The sequence below is a fragment of the Brachyhypopomus gauderio genome, chromosome 3 (genome assembly GCF_052324685.1).
Source record: "Brachyhypopomus gauderio isolate BG-103 chromosome 3, BGAUD_0.2, whole genome shotgun sequence".
NCBI classification, from domain to species: domain Eukaryota; kingdom Metazoa; phylum Chordata; class Actinopteri; order Gymnotiformes; family Hypopomidae; genus Brachyhypopomus; species Brachyhypopomus gauderio.
In genome coordinates this window covers 23048930-23071429 of record NC_135213.1, presented here as the reverse complement: position 1 = coordinate 23071429, position 22500 = coordinate 23048930, and the positions used below count along the sequence as shown (strand labels likewise).

Below are 22500 nucleotides of genomic sequence, written 5' to 3'. Positions count from 1 at the left end.
GAACACGCCTCCAGCTAGGACATGTCCCATGCTAGGACATGCCCCCAGGGTAGAACACGCCTCCAGCTAGGACATGCCCCATGCAAGGACACACCCCAGGCTGGGACATGCACCCTAGTATGAAAGTGTTCTAGTCACTAACAGTCAGCCTGACTGACAGGCTGTCAGGCTGACAGGCTGACAGGTTGTGATTCTGTTCACTCTCTGTAGTCTCTACTTACTATACCCCCCCCCCCCCCCCCAGTGTGTGTGTGTGTGAACAAGATGGTCATGAAGAGAACTGTAGAGTATAAAAAAGTGTAGATTGTAAAAAAGCATTAAACATTGGTCATAAAGGGTCTGATTCACACAGACCAGTGTGTTTATGGGAAATTGCTGGGGTTGACAGGGGCTGTGTGTGTGTCTGTGTGTGTGTGTGCGTGTGTGGTGTGTGTGTGACTTGAAGGTGATTGTCCAAGCAGGATAAAATGGCCCTGTAGAGATCAGAAGCAGCTTCACTGAGCAAGAAATGAGACCAGAGTTGTGGGCGAGTCTGGGGGAGCCAGGTGGAGTCTGGGGGAGTCTGGGAGAGTCTGGGGGAGTTTAGGGGGTGGTGAAAGAGACCCATGTAAGCCAGGGATGTCGAAGCTGTTCAAGGGAGAACCTCCCAAGACCAGAGAAGCAGTAATCCTCACTCAGAGCGAGAAAGAAACCCACACGCTTCCTGAAACACAGGGAGCATATGCCATCTCACACTGATGTGTACTGATCTGCTGGGGTTAAAAAATGTTTTGTTGTGGAAATGCTGCGTTTATCTGGGTGTCGATGTTAAGTTAGAGCCAATCTGAACACACTGCATATATCCTTAACTACAGGAGACAGGAGTTTCACCCCCACATAACACCTCCCAAAAGAACTGCTCCATTTGAAGCAATGAATTTCAAACAATTAAGAAACAATATCACAAATCAAAATAAAAAACCTAATACTTGTAAATTTCTTGTCAACAGACCAATCTGGTTACACACAGAATGTTTTATTCCTCACAAAGCCCAGCTATTTTACAACAAACATTTACTTATATCTAAATGATTTTTTTTTCTTTAACCTAGAATGTTAACTAATGACATTCCTTTTAAATGAGCACCTGTGCAAACCCTAGTGCAAAAGCAACAGTTAAACATAAGAGCAGATATTTTACAGTAGGCACTGTCGTTTCAAATTTTCTTTCTGCCGAAATATATTAATGAAAGAAATAAAGAAAAAAGAAACAAAGACTACATCTACATACAGCAGTACATCTCAAATGATGGGGCGCAACCCCTTGGGGGGGTCCACCCGGACCCGTTAATATTCTACCCGTTACCCACCCGTGCCCGTGAAAAATCACACAAATCGAAAGTATTCCTATAGAGCACTTTATTTTTCAATGCGCCTCTGAAAAAACGTCAGTACAACACAAAATAAAATCTAAGGTTGCTGTGCAGGAAAAGTATTCCTATCTAAAAGTAGCAACTGGTAACGCAAGAAAATGTATGTAGTCAACCGGTGCCATAACACAAAGCAAAACGAGAGGGAACAAATGCCAGTATAACAACTAAATAAAATCGCATATGTTCACAAATCTATCCTAGGTTACTGTGCAGGAACAGTATATCGTCCACAGTCCCAGGTCTGAGTGCGTTCTGCGCTCTTGGATCACAAATCCTAAACGCTAAGTTCTCGTCATTTTCCTTGTTCTAGCACGGCCACCCATTTAGCTTTGTAACCACCAAGCAAGCTACAATAAATGCCCGGTACTGCGTTATAACCAGCCTCTGCTCATGTTTCCGCTGGAAAAGAACCGAAGTTTGGGTATTACCCGCTCTGGCCAACGGAGCTACGGTATAAGAAAGCTCCCCCTGAACTTCGCCACCACCATCGGGAGGCGGTAATCAGGCAAAAAGTAACACTATGTTCATTACGTAGCAAATAAAAGGCTACTAAAAATGACCACTTATTTAACTTACCCGCCCGCATACCCACCCATATTTAACTTACCCGCCCGCATACCCACCCGTAAAATTGCGGTATGTGTAAAACCCACCCGTTTCAGCATTTATTTGCCCGTACCCGCGGGTACCCGACCTGGTACAGGACTCCAAATTGGTAATTGTTTGAAGTTGTTGTAGCTAATTTTATTATTCTGTTTTGATAAACAGGTGAAATTATATGCAGAATGGTGGTGCCAGAAAGTAAAACTGCAGTTTGTACAGATAAATAGTTATTTATTATCAGGTTCTCAATAGTGTTTCATTTCAAGGGGGGTCGTGAAAATTTTTATGTTCCCTAGGGGGGGCATGACAGAAAATTATTGAGAACCACTGACATACAGTGTTGCACCAACACCAAAATCACAATGACTTTCTGGAAACTTTCATCCATGTAGATAAAATGAAGTTCCTCAAAACAAAAAAAACAACAACACATTAAAAACAAAACACACCAAAAATACAACACCTCAAAACAACACTCCAAAAACACAACACACCAAAAAAGCAACACATTACAAGCACACCACAAACACAACAGACCAAAAACACAACACACCAAAAACAACACACCAAAAACAGAACAACACACCAAAAAAAGAACATACCAAATGTGCTACCAGGGAAAAATACACTATATTCTTTATATACTACATGAGGAAACATGAGGGCTTTACAACAACACCAGTACCATGGTTGGTCCAGTCAGACCACAGATTTCCTGCATACACTCTACCCAGGAGAAAAGCACAGCTCCCCATAAAGACTCTTACAGCATGGCCTGAAGGAATCCCGCTACTGCTGCAGGACTGCTTTGAGAGGACAACTAGGCCTTCTTTGAGGATGAGGACTTGGAGGTGTGTACATCATCGGCACTCAACTACATACAGAACAGACAAAGGAGGCCAAAACTCTCCCCAAGGCCTGAGGTACCGCATTCAGATAACAGACCTAAACAGTACTGCCTAAGCTAACCAGAAGAGGAAAGGATACACGTTGGGTTGGGCAAGGCATCCACCATCTCACTACACTACACTACCAGCAGCCACTGGACTGGTGACCTCACGAGCTACAACACCTGCAACCACAGGACTGGTGACCTCACCAACTACAACACCAGCAACCACAGGACTGGTGACCTCACCAACTACAACACCAGCAACCACAGGACTGATGACCTCACCAGTTACACCACCATCAACCACAGGACTGGTGACCTCACCAACTGCAACACCAGCAACCACAGGACTGGTGACCTCACCAGTTACACCACCATCAACCACAGGACTGGTGACCTCACCAACTACAACACCAGCAACCACAGGACTGGTGACCTCACCAGTTACACCACCGTCAACCACAGGACTGGTGACCTCACCAACTACAACACCAGCAACCACAGGACTGGTGACCTCACCAGTTACACCACCATCAACCACAGGACTGGTGACCTCACCAGCTACAACACCAATAGCCACAGGACTGGTGACCTCACCAACTACACCACCAGCAAGCACAGGACTGGTGACCTCACCAGCTATACCACTAATAGTCACAGGACTGGTGACCTCACCAGCTACACCATCAGCAAGCACAGGACTGGTGACCTCACCAACTACACCACTAATAGTCACAGGACTGGTGACCTCACCAGCTACACCACCAGCAACCACAGGAACTGGAATGCCTCACTGCCACAGGAACTTAACCCTTTCTTTGCCCAAAACACATGTGCATGCATACACACCCAGCTGCCTGCACATACCTGCAAGGCAAGGCAAGTTTATTTATATAGCCTGTGCTGCACCACTTTAATATCTGTTTTGTTTTATATTGAGAAATAATTGAAAACATTTGATGGAATGTATGTAATGGAAAGAGTGTGTGTGATGGAATGAGTGTGATGCAGTGTGTGTGATGGAATTTGTGTGATGAAATTTGTTTTATGGAGTATGTATGATGATGATGATGTGTGTGTGTGTGTGTGTGTGTGTGTGTGTGTGTGTGTGTGTGTGTGTGTGAGTGTTTGAGTCCTCTGTTGTGGGAAGCGCAAGCCCCTGTACTTACCTGTTAGTACTGTAATTTTAAAATCGCACAGCAGTCCGATGGATTGTTGTATGTGTATTAGTTCATGTGTGTGATGGCAAGGGGTTTTTCATGTGTGAAGTATGTTGTGCAATGTGTGATAAGACTGTTGAGTAAAGAGTGTTGGATAACGTGATTGCTGAAGTGTCAGATCTATAATGTGTTGGATAACCTGCACTCTTCACACATTATGTGGTGTCTTTGTGTAGTCTGTGTGTATGTGTGTGTGTGTGTGAGAGAGAAACAGGGTCAATACACTGACACTTCCTTTATTAGACTTGTCTATCGTGTTCTGCGTTCCTCCCCTTCCAGTATGTCATCTGATTGAATGATGATGACATTACTAAAGGACCCGCTGAGTTACAGGTAAACAACCCCATCCACCCCATTCACACATGGCCATAAATGCAGTTTTCGCCCCCCAGAACACATTTCTCACATGCCCATAAATGCAATCCCCATCACCTAGGACACATCTCTCACATGACCACTTGCATCAGACACAAACATTTGGTTATCCAGTTCAATAAATGAATGACCAATCGATACCACATGCTAGGGTGTATGTGTGTAAGGCAGCGTTTCTCAAAGTGTGGGGCGCGCCCCACTAGTGGGGCACATGGGTATTGCAGGTGGGGCACAAGCAATTGGAAGAAATGAACCTTTTTAAAGCCTGGTTTATACTTTCGCGAGTGACCGTAGCGCGTGACTCCGCCCACCTCGCGCAACCCTGCGCGAACAGTGGAAGCGTATACTTTCCGCTTGCAGTGTTCTCCGTAACGATATGTGGTAGTATAAAGAAACACCCCTCAACAACAGGGGAAGGAACATTTACCTGATGAATTTTAATGTTGCATTGTGTTCCAGGTTTGAAAGTGCTGGAATTTAGGCTAAAGTACTTGAAAATGCTTGAAATTGTAACTACTTCGTTTCACAACAAATATCTGTCTGACTGAACAGTTTAAGTTTATCGTGCTGGGAAATGTTGAACTGGACCTTGAAAGTGACGTACAAGTGATTTAATTCCACTTTGTAAAGGTGTATGAACCCAGCAAACACGACTTTGTTCATTGCGCTGAGGCACTGCGCGCGCAAAGTTACAAAATTCGAGAGGTGCACGACCCAATGATCTATATTACTGGATTGGACATCACGTGACTTAGCATGCGCCGCACAGGCGCCATTACTATGCATTGAGTTGTGCATTGAGGAGCATCCGTGGATGGACATAAAAATTTGATCTAGCAGACAGTCACGTAAGGAAAACCAAAGAGGGACTCAATGTTTTGCAATAAATTGTCAAAACTACGACAACCATATCACAAGATCAAAGGGTATCACATTTCACAGGTCAGTTAAACAATTTTTATTTAAAAAAATAGCGGAGATGAGGGATGTTGACTGTTCATGCTAGCTTGATTTTGATAATGCTATGTCGAGGAAACCCACTTAAAAACAAGTTTTCTGTTCCAACAAATTATAATGTATTGTTATTAATATTGTTATCATGTTAGGATTGTGACGGGCAGGGTGAGCGAAAATAAATGGAAGCGATCACGCCAAGTCTCAGGGAAATAGGATGGTTTAATATGTAAAGTGCGCAAACCAAAACCCGTGAACTGATCCGAATTAAGGATATAATAACCAGCAGTCAACTGGTACAAAGACAAGACATATATAGACGAACAAACGACCCTCAGGTGAGACGGATCGCGGGCTCCGCCCACCTGAGGGACGAACACAACACCACACCCACAGGACAAGCTGCTGCTGTAGACGGGGGCGACCAGTAGGGGGCCGCCGTACCGTGACAGATCCCCCCTCCAAGCCGCACTCCCCTCCACCGGCTGTGCGGCCTACAGCAGCAGCACACAAAACAAAGGGGCAGGCAGGCAGGGACAAGGGACACACCCCCTGTAGTCCCGGAGCTGAAACACAAAATACAAACACGGGTTAGCTCGCCTACCTGGGCGGGACCCTGGACCGACTGGGCCGTCAACAAGACAAAACCACGCCCCGGTCGGTCACAGGGCCCTCACGCCCTAACCGGCATTAAGCCGCATAGCCCCACAGGTGCGAGGACGACGGGCCACGGCTCCTTGTCCGTCCGAGGTGTATGTGTGTGCAGGTTACCTCCCTGGGGCGTGGCTACGTCACCTCCAGGACCCCGTGGAAGGGTCTCCGTCTTGTGCAGGAGCTCTTCAGACCGGAGCCCCATGGTCCCCAAACATCCGGGGGCCCCAACCCTCTAGGGAGGGGCTCTTTAAGACCGGGCTCCGGTCACCCCACAACATAAGGGGGCTCCTGCCAGGTGGAGACCTCCACAAGGCCCAGGAACGCCACGATCCACCGCCAGGGAGAAACACCTGCACATAAAACACAAATGCACACACACACACACACACACACACACACACACCCACACACACCAACACAAAACACATACGCGCACTACCCTGATCCCCCCTACAATGGGGGAGGGGTCGCCATCTCAGCAGGGGACTTCCACCTGCTCAGGAGAACCCCCCATGTTCCTGGTCAGGGCCTCCCTCAGGAGCGACGCCCTCCGTGCCACTCCCCATGGCATGGGACCATCACTGGTCCACCCCCAACACACACTCAAGGGGGAGGAGCATGTGTGGAATTACATACAACATATCACAGGCACGCGAGAACACACACGCAAAAACTAGACAAACAAAAAACAGTGTACAAACAATGAACGAATGGGACTCTTACATGCGCGCTCGGTTTAATTTTGTGACGTGCCGCTCAGGTTCGCAGTCGCTCCCCCACACAAAACACAAGACGACAGGGGAGCGAGGCGACAGTGACAAGCGGCACCCGCGTCACACACGAAACACTAAACATATAACACCACGAGCACGCACACTGGTCCACACGCCCATTCACACGTACACTTCACCCACACAAAACATGAAGAGTATACAGGGAAGACGCCCTGGTCCTCGCCGTGCAACACACAAAACAAACGCACGGCGAAACTCTTCCGACACACAAACAACGGACATGAAGAGCTGTCTCAGGGCAGACTGCCCTGGTCCTCGCCGTGCTACGCACACACACACACAACACAAAAGCACGGCGGAGCTCTTCAAACAAAACACCACGCAGACAAACACTTACCACGAGACATGACCACGAACGAAGGAGAAAGTAAAGGAGACTGGCGGCTTCCGAAAGTGGCTGGTTATTCTGTGACGGGCAGGGTGAGCGAAAATAAATGGAAGCGATCACGCCAAGTCTCAGGGAAATAGGATGGTTTAATATGTAAAGTGCGCAAACCAAAACCCGTGAACTGATCCGAATTAAGGATATAATAACCAGCAGTCAACTGGTACAAAGACAAGACATATATAGACGAACAAACGACCCTCAGGTGAGACGGATCGCGGGCTCCGCCCACCTGAGGGACGAACACAACACCACACCCACAGGACAAGCTGCTGCTGTAGACGGGGGCGACCAGTAGGGGGCCGCCGTACCATGACAAGGATAATGTTGTAAATACGATGTTCATTAAAATTATCTCTAAATCTGTATTACTGGGACCAATGTTCAGTCCAGTTGGCATTATGTCCCATAGATACTCTCTCACACAAACTGAATAAATAATGAAACCAAATGAAAATTTAAGTCAATTAAATTTGTCATAATTATTTTTTAAATCAACAGGGGTGAGTTTCCCAAAACGTTCTTAGTGCTAAGTACTTCTTAACCTCGTACATAAGAACGAGGTTACGAAGTACTTAGCGCTAAGAACGTTTTTGGAAACTCACCCCAGGTTAATACAGGTTTTTTTTTAATAAATGCCATTTTTCTACACAGATTTCCCAACAAAAAAAGAAAATATGAGCTGTACAAATTGTGGAGAATTGTATATTTTGTGTCAGGTCAATTTATCTATGTATTTGTGGGAACCTGAATTGTGTAAGCTCTTTTCTGCTACTTGAAGGTAAAAAAAATCTGACAAATTTTGTCATAAATTTCAGATTCAAACTCATTATTTTCTCTATCATAATTTCATAATTAATTTCACCCACATTTAGCCATGTAGTGCTCAAAGATGCTCCTCCACACTGATGCCATCTCATATTATACTTGAATATATATAAGAGGTATTGCACTTAAAGAATTTATGAAAACTACAGCTGTAACGGGGAGAGTTGACAAATAAAGAGATAAACTCATACATTTGACTTTCAATATCAGAATTGTGATCATAATTAAAACTTATCAAAGTTATTTATTTACAACGTTTTACCATAATTATGATTGAATATCAAAAACATGACATACATGTGTTATTTAGTTTTAGCCAGGTGTAAGAAAAGGGCTTTATGTAGGGTTTTGTTAAAATTTTACCTAAATTGAAAACTTCTTATAATTTTATCTCTTATATCACAACATCGCCAATATTCTCACCTTTAATTTAAGCCATATTTTATCAAAATCGGATAAGAAATAAGGGCGCTAGGACTGTTTTTGTGACAGATGGATGCACATCCCACATAGGAACTACACTGCTTTGCTGACATGACTCAATAATGGCTCCGAGGGCGGCGCATCGCTAGCTATAGCGGCAACAAGCGATGTCCAATCCAGTAATATAGATCATTGGTACGACCTCGCAAATCGACAGCGCGCGAGGCCCTCGTGCACGGGCGGAGCCACAGCGGTTACGTCATTTTCGCCGCGCGGACCCTCGCTCTGCTCGCGACGTGTCAAGTAAAAACCAGCCTGTCGTTTTAATGCCAGTTCGGTTTTCATAAGCCCCTAGATCAGGGGTCCCCAAACTTTTTCCTGCGAGGGCCAAATAACTTTTCTCTTCTCTGATGGGGGGCCGGGGTCAGTTTGAAACAGAAAAGTTTGACAATCACAGGGGTGCTGCAACATTTATTGTTTTCAGAAAGCGACACATAACCAAACATTAATAACACTTTCCGGGATCTTCACACAAAAAAGTCAAGAAATAAACAATAACACTATTAACAAACTAAATATTAACCATTAACAAAATAAATAACAATATTTATGAAATAATAACTAAATAATCCTCTCTGGGTTCTTCACAGAAAAAAGTCTGGTAATAAATAATAACACTATTAACCAACTAAATAACACTATTTAAGAAAAAAATAACACCATTATTAAAATAAATAACACCAAAAAATGCTCTTTGGGTTCTTCACAGAAAAAAAAAAGTCTGTGGAACATTAACTTTCTGTTGTGCCGTGCACATCTTAACAGGTAAAGTTGTCAGAACAGAATTTCTTCCTTAAATGACTCATATGAGTAGTCCCTCAAAGTTCTCGTGTTCCTTCCTTATAATCCTTTTGTAGATTGTAGGTTCTAGAAGGCTTGTAGATACCTTTCTCTCTCATCAACTTCCTTGTGACCTACACAGCACAATACATTTTTTATGCATTTTATCCCAGTAGATTTTATGATCATATTTGTTTATACTCAGAATGACTCATTCAAGTCAGAAAAGTGAGCTTACCTATGTATGTTCATCAGTGTGAACTGTGGGCCTGCATTTGGCTGGTGAGAAGTTGAATGTCAGGTTCCATTCTAGTCACAGCCAGTCTCAAACACTGATGCAGATGTTCATCTGTCAATCTTGATCTCAGCGAAGTTTTCAGGAGTTTCATGTGCGAAAATGTTTGTTCGCAGATATACGTGCTTCCAAAAAGTGTGGACATCTTCATTGCGTGTTTTTTTATGTTAGGGTACGTGTCGTTTGGGAGTGCGGCATAGAAGTCAATAAGACTGTTGGGCTTGAACATGTCTTTCAGAACATCACAGTTCTGTAACTCGGCCAACTCAAACTGATAAGAAGGCTGGGCTTCATCGATGTCGGCAACAAAGGGGTTCTGGAAAAGACGGATTTCTTTTGCATGAACATGTAGTTCACGGAATCGCACACCGAACTCCGCCTTGAGCATTTCCAGTGCTTCCACGCACTTTTCAGTTGGGAACGGGACCGCTGGGTTCTCTGCAGAGAGGTTTTGGGTAGCAGGGAGATGGACGAAGTTGTGCTTTTTCACTTGCTCCAAAAGCAGCGCTAGTTTCACCTCAAATGCTTTTATGTGGGAATACATGTCGCAAATGAGTTTCCCCTGGCCTTGTAGCTGCAAGTTAAGGCTGTTCAGAATTTCTGTCACGTCTGTTAAAAATGCCAGGTGCCATTTCCACTCTGGGTCCATCAGCTCTGGGACCGTTTTGTCTTTTGAATGAAGAAATGCGTTAATTTCAGGTAGCAGCTCGTAAAAACGCCTCAAAACTCTGCCCCGGCTCAGCCATCGGACCTCTGTGTAATACAGCACGTCGCCGTGCGCAGACTCCAGCTCAGACAGGAATTGTTGGAACTCCCTGTGTTTAAGTCCCTTTGCTCTGATTAAGTTTATGCATGACACCACAACCTTCATGACAGAATCCCACTTCAACACTTTGCAGCACAGTGCCTGCTGGTGAATTAAACAGTGGACTTGTAGCGGGGCGGTGAGACCCCGCTCTTCCATCTCCCGCTTCACGCGTCCTGTTAGACCCCGAGACGCGCCCACCATACTAGGAGCCCCGTCAGTCGTAATGCTGGCAAGCTTTGACCAGTCCAGGTCCAAGTCTTCCATGGTTTGGCATACTTTGCCGAAAATATCCTCCCCCGTTGTAGTCCCTTTGAGACTTTGGAGGGCTGCCAACTCCTCGCTCATCTCAAAGTTTGCGTTAACTCCACGAATGAAAATTACCAGCTGCGCTGTGTCCTGCACATCCGTGCTCTCATCCAATGCTAATGAAAAAAAGTCAAATTCTTTTGTCTTCTGCTGCAGCTGTACATACACATTACCCCCGATTTCTTCGATGCGTCTGGTGATTGTACTCGCTGACAGACTCACTGCATTGAAGACATCTTTCTTCTCGGGACACACTTCCTCCGCGACAGCATTCAAACATTTCTTAACAAACTCTCCATCCGTGAAAGGTTTACCGCTGCTTGCTATAATTTGAGCAACCCGAAAGCTGGCCCGAACGGATGACTGGTTCAGCTGAGCTTGGCGTACAAATGTATTCTGCTGAGCTAACAGTCCACTTTTTAACTTTAACAGTTTGTCTGCCCGCATTTGGCCTTGCAAACTATCATACTGGTCTTTGTGACGGGATTCATAGTGCCGTCGTAGATTGTATTCTTTGAATACCGCAAGCGCCTCTTTACAGATGAGACAAACAGCCTTTTCTTTGCATTGAACAAAAAAATAATCGTTTGTCCACTGCAGGTTAAATACCCTACATTCAGAATCAATTTTTCTCTTACCTAACCTTTTCGCCATTACGTTCTCTTTCACAAGGAGCAGTATTTTTTTCCCTGGGGGTAGGGGGGAGGGGGTGTTCCGGGGGCCAGGTCAAATGTTCCGGGGGCCGGGTCAAACGTGGAGGCGGGCCGTGTCCGGCCCGCGGGCCGTAGTTTGGGGACCACTGCCCTAGATGTTTAAAATGTGAACCAGGGCTAGATTTGGCCCTTTAATTAATTTATACTGTGGAGTGTTTAGAGGAGATGGAGAGTGTGTGAGGTGTTTAGGGGAGATGGAGAGTGTGGGGGTGTTTAGAGGAGATGGAGAGTGTGTGAGGAGTTTAGGGGAGCTGGAGAGTGTGTAAGGTGTTTAGGGGAGCTGGAGAGTGTGGGGGTGTTTAGAGGAGATGGAGAGTGTGTGAGGTGTTTAGGGGAGCTGGAGAGTGTGAGGTGTTTAGAGGAGATGGAGAGTGTGTGAGGTGTTTAGGGGAGCTGGAGAGTGTGTGAGGTGTTTAGGGGAGCTGGAGAGTGTGAGGTGTTTAGAGGAGATGGAGAGTGTGTGAGGTGTTTAGGGGAGATGGAGAGTGTGTGAGGTGTTTAGGGGAGATGGAGAGTGTGTGAGGTGTTTAGGGGACATTGAGAGTGCGGGGGTGTTTAGAGGAGATGGAGAGTGTGTGAGGTGTTTAGGGGAGATGGAGAGTGTGGGGGGGTTTAGAGGAGATGGAGAGTGTGTGAGGTGTTTAGGGGAGCTGGAGAGTGTGGGGGTGTTTAGAGGAGATGGAGAGTGTGTGAGGTGTTTAGGGGAGATGGAGAGTGTGTGAGGTGTTTAGAGGAGCTGGAGAGTGTGGGGGTGTTTAGAGGAGATGGAGAGTGTGTGAGGTGTGTAGGGGAGATGGAGAGTGTGAATATGGTGAACCTCTCCACCTCTTGCACAGCTGAAGGTTATCAGCACATTTTCCCCTCTACCATCAATCACAATTGTTTACACTTGCCTGGATAATTAGTTCATACTAAGTAAATGGTAAAGTAAAATGAGAGATGGAAAAAGGCTGAATGAATATCCACCCCAATAATTTCTGTGCTGTGGAGCTCTCTAACACCCATGGCTGAGATAAATGAGTGCTGTGTGCTCGCTGGAGTTCAGCACAGGGTGAAGTCACCCTGTTTACTGCTCTTATAATAGTATGTGGGTGTGTATTAGCCATATGGTAGAGTTCTCTCTCATTCTTGCTCCTTGTATATTTCTGTGTATATTATACACTCAATGGCCACTTTATTAGGTACATCTTGCTAATAATGGGTTGGACCCCCTTTTGTCTTCAGAACTGTCCTAATTCTTTGTGGCATAGATTCAACAAGGTACTGGAAATATTCCTCAGAGTGTGTGGTTCATATTAGCATTATAGCATTACACAGTTGCTGCAGATTTGTCAGCTGCACATCCATGATGTGAATCTCCCGTTCCACCACATCCCAAAGGTGCTCTACTGGATTGAGATCTAGTGACTGTGGAGGCCATTCAAGTACAGTGAACTCATTGTCATGTTCATGAAACCAGTCTGAGATGATTTGTGCTTTATGACATGGTGCGTTATCCTGCTGGAAGTAGCCATCAGAAGATGCATACACTGTGGTCATAAAGGGATAGACATGGTCAGCAACAATACTCAGGTTGGCTGTGGCGTTGACACGAACCTCAATTGGTACTAATGGGCCCAAAGTGTGCCAGAAAAAAATCCCCCATTCCATTGCACGACCACCACCATTGAGCAGGATGGATCCATGCTTTCATGTTGTTGATACCTAAATGCATTTGGTTGCTGCCATGTAATTGGCTGATTCGACATTTGCATGAATGGGCAGTTGGACAGGTGTACCTAATAAAGTGGCCGGTGAATGTAAATTATTTGTTTAACCTTTTAAGTCATGGAACGGGTTCCGTTCCAGTTCACACGCCTACTTTTGAACAGTTTGGCACATTTCCAGCCCTCCTGATGAAACTCAACTCATCTCAACTCAGCTTTAGTTAAATGTGTGTGAGCATCCTTTCATAAAATCCTGATCAAACCAGTGAAAAGGTGCATTTTTAGTATACAGTCAAATTTGTGGGTGAACAGCAACAAGCTGAATATTCAGTGATTTCATGACACCCTCATCGCTGAGGCTGCATGTTCTAGCCAATGGTGTAACTCAGAACCTTCCAATCACCTTTCAGCACACCTGCCACCATCCAGTCACCTCTCTCCAAACCTGTCACCATCCAATCACCTCTCACCACCACACCTGTCACCACTTAATCTCATAACATGTTACTGTCCACACAGGGTGGAAGAAAAACCATCTGGTGTGAGGGTGTGAGGGTGTGCGCATGCATGCTTGTGAGTATGTTTGTATGTGTACAAACAAATGTGTGTGTATACGTATGTATGTTTGTGTGTGTGTGTGTGTGTGTGTGTGTGTGTGATGACTATGAATGACTACGACCTTTGAGTCTGACAGTGGTCTGAAGAATGTGTGTGTTTCTGCCCTTACATAAACATACATCTGCACATTCGTACCTTATGCATGTAGGTAGTAATACACACTTCCTCTCTGATGTAGACAGCTAGGGTAGCAGTGAGATGACATACCATGGCATACAGCAGAGAAAAAGCCAAGAAACTGAATTTAACTGAACTGAAGGTATCCATCCGGGGTGTGTGTTTGTGTGTGTGTGTGTGTGTGTGTGTGTGTTTCTCTGCACATGTCAACATACATCTGTACCTCTGTTATACACAAACATCATAATAATAACTTGCATGGAATAAATGCAAGTTGACAGGTCTATAGTGTTAAAATCCATTCTGATAGTGTTGACTGATGTGGAAAGTCCTTTTGAAATTGCAGCTGCGACCATAAAAGACCTAACAAGTAGGCAGGCTAGCAGAGACTAACAAGTGTAGGTGTAGTTGGGTGTAGGTGGATATTGGTGGGTGTTGGTTGGCGCCAGAGCGAACTAGTAACTCATTGAATCATAGATGTGGATCAGAGGTAAATAAACTAGATTTTTTTTCCGGCGTGAGATATCGCAAGTGTGGCGTGAGAGCGTGTGAAAACGGTCAAATGCGTGTTTCTCACGCTCAATGCGTGAGAGTTGGCAACCCTGCTATATATTGATATACTAACAGTAATGCGAGCGGACCGCTGCCCAGGCTAGTGAGGAGTAACAGATTTCAATAGGTCACAGTTCTCGGTGTAACACCTGTTTAACTTAACAAGTCAGTAAGCGATTGGCTAAGGCAGCGTTATGGTAGCCAATCAGAGCCGGTGTTTTTACACACGTGCCGAAGCACGCCAGTGACACACGACACAAACGGAGAAGAGGCAAATGGCGAGTCAAGAGCAAGCCGAAGAAAAATTCACATTTTCAAGGTGGTGATATAAACATTATTTAAGAAAATACTTGAAGTTCCTGAATGTCTACCAGACTGGGTATTTGATTTATATAATTAAGAATAGAAGTTTTATTGTTAAGTTTACTTCTGTTTGATAAATATCAAAAGTTAAACACCTTTCTGATCTACTCATTTTGTAACGACGGGGTGAAGGAGGCAGGCACCACGACGTTGAAGGTGAACACACAACGATTTATTAATACTGACGTGAAGCTCCGGGCGGAGCGCGAGCAGCACGCAGTTCACACTCACGCAGACACGAAACTTTAGACAAAGACGAGCACAAGACACTGCGCGAACGCACATTATATAGGTGATTAACACAGACCCTCGTGATCTCGAGACAAGGCACAGGTGATACTACGAACACGCTCACGGACAACCCACACCCACGGAACTACTTATATGGACATAACAGCACGCAGACAACATAGCGGCACGCCCACAGGGAAGGGTCCGGGACTGTCACCGTAACACATTTCAACTAACTGTGAAAACTGCTTTTTCAAAAAATCCTTATTCATTGGCATATAATTTTTTTTAACTGTAATGCAAATAGTTACTTTCCCTGTTAATGAGTTACCTTTATTATAGAGGAATTCAGTTACTAACTCAGTTAGTTTTTTGAACAAGTAATGAGTAACTATATCTAATTACTTTTTTAAAGTAACGTTCCCAACACTGGTGAGCACTGGGTGTGTTGTGGCGGTGTTCACAAAGTGTGTGGTGTGTCTGTGTGCACCCATCTGACTGTGTGTACCATTCATCTTGAACCTATTTGTCTGTGTACCTGTTTCTCTGTGTTCATGCCTGACTGTGTAGTTTTTTCTCCTTTGTTTGTTGATTGTCCACTCTCCAAGTCACACTGTGTAAAGTGTGATGACACTGTAAAGTGTGATAAGACACTGTAAAGTATGATAACATAATGTGAAGTGTGATAGCCCTGTGTAAAGTGTGATAATATTGTGTGAAGTGAATCGTGAGGGAGATGAATACATCGTGTTCATATTTTGTTGCAGTGATTTCTCTGTCTGTGGTTTCTTTGTAGATGACTTCTCTCAAATATATGTGTGTGTGTGTGTGTGTGTGTGTGTGTGTGTGTGTGTGTGTGAGTGTATGTGTGTGTATGTGTGTGTGTGTGTGTGTACATGATAATGTAACACTTGTCTAGTGTTCAGCACTCCTAGCCATCACAGGACCTTGGCTATCACAGGTCCTCCAGGCTACGACACGCCCTGCATGCTAGGACATGCCCCCAGGGTAGAACACGCCTCCAGCTAGGACATGTCCCATGCTAGGATATGCCCCCAGGGTAGAACACGCCTCCAGCTAGGACATGCCCCATGTAAGGACACACCCCAGGCTGGGACATGCACCCTAGTATGAAAGTGTTCTAGTCACTAACAGTCAGCCTGACCTTTCCCTGGGACCTTTCCCGTTACCTTTCCCTGGTAACGAGTTACTTTTATTATAGAGTAATTCAGTTACTAACTCAGTTACTTTTTTGAGCAAATAGTGAGTAACTATAACTAATTACTTTTTTAAAGTAACGTTCCCAACACTGTTGGTTGGTGTTTGTGGCTGTTGGGGGATGTTGGAAATCACTTGAATCAATAGCACTATATGTTAGAAACATGATAGCTGCATTAAGCACCTTAATGTTGAATTTCTGTATATACCTGTAGAAGCTCAGTAGTCCATCCAGTAGATCATTTGGGATTTCCCTGCAGTTTAATGTGATGTAATGTGTTTGTACACTAATGAATGAGGACTTATTGTGTCCATAGACTAATGAATGAGGACTTAATGTGTTTGTACACTAATGAACAATGACAATGTGTTTGTAGACTAATGAATGAGGACTTAATGTGTTTATAGACTAATGAATGAGGACTTAATGTGTTTATAGATTAATGAATAATTATGTATGTTTTAGACTAATGAATGAGGACTTAATGTGTTGTAGACTAATGAATGAGGACTTAATGTATAGACTAATGAATGATGACTTAATGTGTTTATAGACTACTGAATAATGACATATGTGTTGTAGACTAATGAATGAGGACTTAATGCATTTGTAGACTAATGAATGAGGACAATGTAGGCTAATGAACGATGACTTAATATGTTTGTAGACTAATGAATGAGGACTTAATGTGTTTGTAAACTAATATATTTGTAGACTAATCATAGAGGACTTTATGTGTAGACTAAGGAATGAGGACATAAAGTGTTTGTAGAGTAATGAATGAGGACTTAATGTGTTTTAGTCAAATGAATGAGGATTAAATGTGTTGTAAGACGTTTCAGTCTTTCATGTCCTTGAATAAACAGTAAACAGTAATAGCTTTGAAACTGACAGTGTTTTGGTTGAGAATATGTTGTGTGTAATTGGCTGCTGCTTTTCGTTGGTGTGTGTGAGACGAGTTTCCTTTGTTCCTGTGTTAAAATTGTACAGCGACCTTGGGTTCATTCATTCATTCATTGAACTGGATGACAAATGTTTGTGTCTGATGCAAGTGGTCATGTGAGAAATACGTCCTGGGTGGTGGAGATTGCATTTATGGGCATGTGAGAAATGTGTTCTTGGGGGCCAAGACTGCATTAATGGGCATGTGTGAAGGGGGTGGATGAGATTGTTTATCTGTAACTTAGCATCATCATTCAATCAGATGACGTACTGGAAGGGGAGGAACGCAGATGATGATGGGCAGGTCTGTTAAAGAAAGTGTCAGTGTATTGACCCTGTTTCTCTCTCTCTCTCTCACACACACACACACACACACACACACACACACACACACACACACACACACACACACACACACACACTCACACACATACAAAAAGATTACACAAAGACACCATATGTGTGAAGATTGCAGGTTTCCAACACATTACAGGTCTGACACTTCACAGATCACATTACACAACGCACTTTACTCAACAATCTTATCACACATTACACAACATACACAACACACATGAAAATCCTCTGTTGAACACCTTGCCATCATACACACATACACACTGCTCTGACTTAGCAGTGTTCAAACGTGTTAGTGTTAGGGTCAGGATTAGAGGCCTAGGGCTAGGTTTAGAGAATTAGCGATAGAGGGGTGTTCCTCTCCTCCTGAACACGCCACATTAGGAGATGGTTAGGGTTAGTTTACTGTTTACAATACTGCATCTCCCTCACACAGCAGGAAACACCACATTGCAGCAGCAAGCAAATAACAAGAAATAACTTTAGACCTCTGTAAAACTGCACAAACTTTAGACCTATGTAAAATGTTCTACTGATTTTGCTCTCTTGTGTGACAAAACAGTGAACAGACATTTGAGGTGGAAGACATTTAGAGAGGAAGACATTTGGGGAGGAAGGCTAGAGGCAGGAATTTGTGCTGTTTCAGTTTTGAATGCAGACCATTGCTCACAGCTCACTGAAAGATAGAATAATGGAGGAGCTAGTAGCAATGGATTATGAATTAATTACTATATTTAATAAAGCAGAGGCAAACTGAGGCTACCCACCATGTTACATATCCATGTTAAAGTGTGTGTGTGTGTGTGTGTGTGTGTGTGTGTGTGTGTGTGTGTGTGTGTGTGTGTGTGTGTGTGTGTGTGTGTGCGGACCACACCTAAGTCATAACGGTGACTGGGTGAGAGAAAGAGGGAAGGAGAGGGGGAGAGAGAGAGAAAGAGAGGGAGGGAGAAAGAGAGAGAGAGGAGTGAGAGAGAATGTTTGAGTAAAAGAGATAAAATATGGGAGCTTAAATAGAAACCAAATAGATTGCATTCAATTATGAATCTGTCAAACTCAAAGTCAAATTTATTTATATAGCACTTTTTACAACACGTTGTCACAAAGCAGCTTTACAATTGTATGGGTCCAGATCCCTAATTAGCAAGCCAGAGGCGACAGTGGCAAGAAAAAACTCCCTAAGATGGCAGGGATTAGGAATAAACCTTGGGAGGACCAAGACTCAAAAGGAAACCAATCCTCTGTGGGCAGCCCACTAGCAGAAGTCCGTATTTATAGTTCAAATATAGTTCTATAGTTAATTCCACGCCGAGTAGTCACAGTCCCTTCAATGCAGATGATGAGCTTCAGGTAGGAATCCTCTTGCGGCAATCACACATCCAACCACGGCATCGGCACATCCACTGGCAAGCCAGACCATCTCCTAGGTGCTTGTATGGAATTGTCTTTGGTAAAAGCATGCAACCAAGATATAAAATACAGGTTGAGTATGTGAACATCAATTTAAACAACCATCGATTTAAACAAACATACATAGCTCACGTCACATGCCAGTGCAGTGGTTAGCATGTGGCTACTATGTGACTGTGTGTTTGTGAGTGTGTGTGTGTGTGTGTGTGTGTGTGTGTGTGTGTGTGTGTGTGTGTGTGTGTGCATGTGTGTCTATATATATTACTCCACTGTGAAAACTCTTTTAGTTACCTGTTGATTTATTGATTACTTATTGATTTGTGGATTCGGGTTAGGATTATTTACTTGTGTTTGAAGGTTGGGGGTTAATGATTGCGAATGTTGAATTTATAATTTTTTGGAAGTTTCCCATATTAATGTCTCATTATGTTTATAAACATTAGTAATTTAGTTCCACCCCTCTCCTATGCCCCACCCCTCTGTGCTCCTTCACTTCTCCCCAGTCCAGATCCACACCCAACTCTGTGTCCCTGTCCCATGTTCCTCTCACTTCCTCAGAAACATTTCTTTGTGCTCCTCTGTGGCTCCTCCCCCTACCACATGCCACTCCAGGCCCCCCTGCACTGTGCTCCTCTGTGGCTCCTCCCCCTACCACATGCCACTCCAGGCTCCCCTGCACTGTGCTCCTCTGTGGCTCCTCCCCCTACCACATGCCACTCCAGGCCCCCCTGCACTGTGCTCCTCTGTGGCTCCTCCCCCTACCACATGCCACTCCAGGCCCCCCTGCACTCTGCTCCTCTGAGAACAATCACTTTGGTTTTCTGGTTCAGTGACAAATCATTAAGGAGTTTAGCAGTGCAATTCATTTGTGTTGTAATGAGAGAGAAAATCAGCAGAGGGCTGTGTAGGGTCAGACAGCCATTAGTGATCAAAGTCGTATTGTCTTTGTGATGTGGTGGCCCGGGACCCCATCCCCAGTCTTTACTTCCCTTTTAGACTATTTCTACATTTTGCTGATTGAAATGTAGAATACAAAATATATGTATGTACATGTAGTGAAGTAAGAGTCCTAAAGAGAGATGTGTGGGAGTGGAAGCCACTTTATCCATGTCGGACGGAACCACTGACACAGGGAGAAGGGGGTGGGCGGAGCTACCACTTTTAAAGCTCATGAGAAGAAAGGTAGGAAGTCCCAGTCTTAGGAAGTCCCCTGTCTGTTTAATACAAAATTAATAAAGCTGCTTGTGGTTTCATCCACCCATGCTGTCTCGCCCTCTGGATACGTAGTCCACTGGTCCCTCATAAAGCCAGACACTCCCTAACAACAGTGTTACAACACTATCTCTCTCTCTCTCTCTCCCTCTCTCTCTCTATCTCTCTCTCTCTCTCTCTCCCTCTCTCTCTCCTCTGAGGTGTGCCTTGTTATCGGTCTAATAGATCACTCTGACAGTTTAATTCCACTCCTTGATTATCACTGAACTTGATAATCACATTATCCAACCATTCAATTAATTTGCTCTATATTTACACCCATCATTAACTTCAGGAGTGTTGTTTAGGCAGGGACGCTTGTGGAGTGGTGTAAAGTGAACATGCTATATATTTATGAGAAGCTGTATCTTCAGCCTGGCTGAATTAGCCAGGTGTCTTCTGACTGGATTCGTTAAGATGGGTATTTTCTACCTGGATTCTGTAGCTTGGTAACTTGTGGCTGGATTAGACTGTGCAGCATCTAAACGCCTCTTGCTGGACTCTCCGGCCAAATATATCCAAACAGTTACTGTACAGCAAGGTCACACTGTTTTCCTCTCTCCCTCTCTCTCTAGCCCTTTCTCCCTCTCTCTCTACCACTTTCTTTCTCTCTCCCTCTCTCCTTCTCTCCCTTTCTCTCTGTCCCTCACTTACCCTCTCTCTCCCTCTCTCTATCTATCTCTCTCTGACATGCTTAATAAGGAGTTTTTCTTGGCTACTATCACCTTTGTCTTGCTCACTGAGGGATTCAGATATCTGTACATTTTCGATACAAATAAATTTAACATTGACTTGAATGATAAAAACAAAATGTGTGTGTGTGCATGTGTCTGTGTTGGTGTGCATGTGTGTATTTGTGTTCATGTCTGTGTGCATGTTTAAGGTGTATCTCTCTGTTCACTAAGCTTTTGCACGACTGTATTAATGTACAGTTTTGCCAAAGTTTTATTACAATAAAACAACATGAATGCAATTAAGGAAACTAACAACTCTGTTACAGTGATAAAGATGAATATGTGAATAAATAAATACAAATAAAATTGTGAGTGAGTGTGTGTGTGTATGTGTGTGTGTGTGTGTGTGTGTGTGTGTAGCTGGCAGATATATATCACCCTGCTAAAGCGCATCTCTGTCTCTACAGTGATACTGTTACACTGCTGGTCTCTGTCTCTACAGTGTTACTGTTACACTGCTGGTCTCTGTCTCTACAGTCTCTGTTACACTGTGGGTCTCTGTCCATGCAGCATTTGTTGCACTGCTGGTCTCTGTCTCTACAGTGTTACTGTGACACTGCTGGTCTCTGTCTTTACAGTGTTAAAGCTGACAGAGTGGACAGTTATGAGTTCTTATTTTGGCCCGTCTGGACAGCCAGATGTTCTGCTACAGTGTACTGTCATTTTAGGGCATTTTGCTTTGTGCTTGTGTTTGTGTTCCAGTGGGTGATGTAATTTTGTTTTTGAAGTATCATAAATTGGTTTGGTTTGATGTGGAATAGTGTTAGTGTTTGTTAGTTAACTCAGTGTCAGGACCTTCTGTGTGATGGGAGCAGATGTGTGAGGGCACCATATGTGTGAGGGCACTGTCTGTGTGAGGGACCTGTCTGAGTGAGGGCACTGTCTGTGTGAGGGACCTGTCTGTGTGAGGGGACCGTCTGTGTGAAGGAACTGTGTGTGTGAGGGCACCGTCTGCGTGAGGGAAATGTGTGTGTGAGGGCACTGTCTGTGTGAGGGAACTGTGTGTGTGAGGGAAATATCTGTCTGAAGGGACTGTCTGTTTGACCATCTCGGTATCTGTTCCATTATTCAAAATTGTGATTTGAGAATGGCCCCACAGCTCACTACCATACAACAGAAATGGTTCTATAACAAAGTGGAATATTATGAGCCAAATGTGAATTGGTATTTGAATGTAAATTTGAGATATGATTGCATAGAATGTCTTCGTACTGTCTGTCTCAGTTCATTAACTGCTGGATTGAAGTTTCCAGGTGAACTAATCTTCATTCCTAAGTAACTATAATATGTACAGGTCTCTACATTCTGTCCCCAATGTGTAATGTAATTTCCGTGAGACCTGGCTCTTTTTTCAAAGGTTATTGTTTTTGGTCTCACGCTCCTGGGAGAAGAATAGTTACCAGTCTTTATACTGCACCTGTTGTTTGTGAACATACATTTAATAATGTCATGTCTCTCTCTAACCCCCCCCTTCCCAGATGACGTTCCCCCATACTTTAAA

The 22500-nt window shown here is 44.1% G+C and overlaps 2 protein-coding genes across 4 annotated transcripts in view; one reads left to right on the top strand and one right to left on the bottom strand.

The window, feature by feature from the left end:
• The window catches only part of sdk2b (sidekick cell adhesion molecule 2b), a 247636-nt gene that overhangs the window by 136722 nt on the left and 88414 nt on the right, over positions 1-22500 (top strand). For all 3 annotated transcript variants that reach the window (XM_077000519.1, XM_077000520.1, XM_077000518.1), the window contains exon 2: positions 22478-22500. This exon is cut by the window's right edge and continues 137 nt beyond it. In XM_077000519.1, coding sequence (XP_076856634.1) covers positions 22478-22500 — 23 coding nt within the window. The remainder of the gene's footprint in view (positions 1-22477) is intronic.
• On the bottom strand, positions 8918-11435 carry LOC143510790 (general transcription factor II-I repeat domain-containing protein 2-like). Its single transcript, XM_077000517.1, has 2 exons — positions 9619-11435; positions 8918-9514 (listed from the first exon to the last, which is right to left on the bottom strand). The coding sequence occupies exon 1, from the start codon at positions 11234-11236 to the stop codon at positions 9632-9634; it is 1605 nt and encodes a 534-aa protein (XP_076856632.1). The 5' UTR covers positions 11237-11435; the 3' UTR covers positions 8918-9514; positions 9619-9631.

Excerpts from the sequence above, each read along its gene's own strand:
- LOC143510790 (XM_077000517.1), bottom strand. The coding sequence starts at position 11,236 with ATGCGGGCAGACAAACTGTTAAAGTTAAAAAGTGGACTGTTAGCTCAG.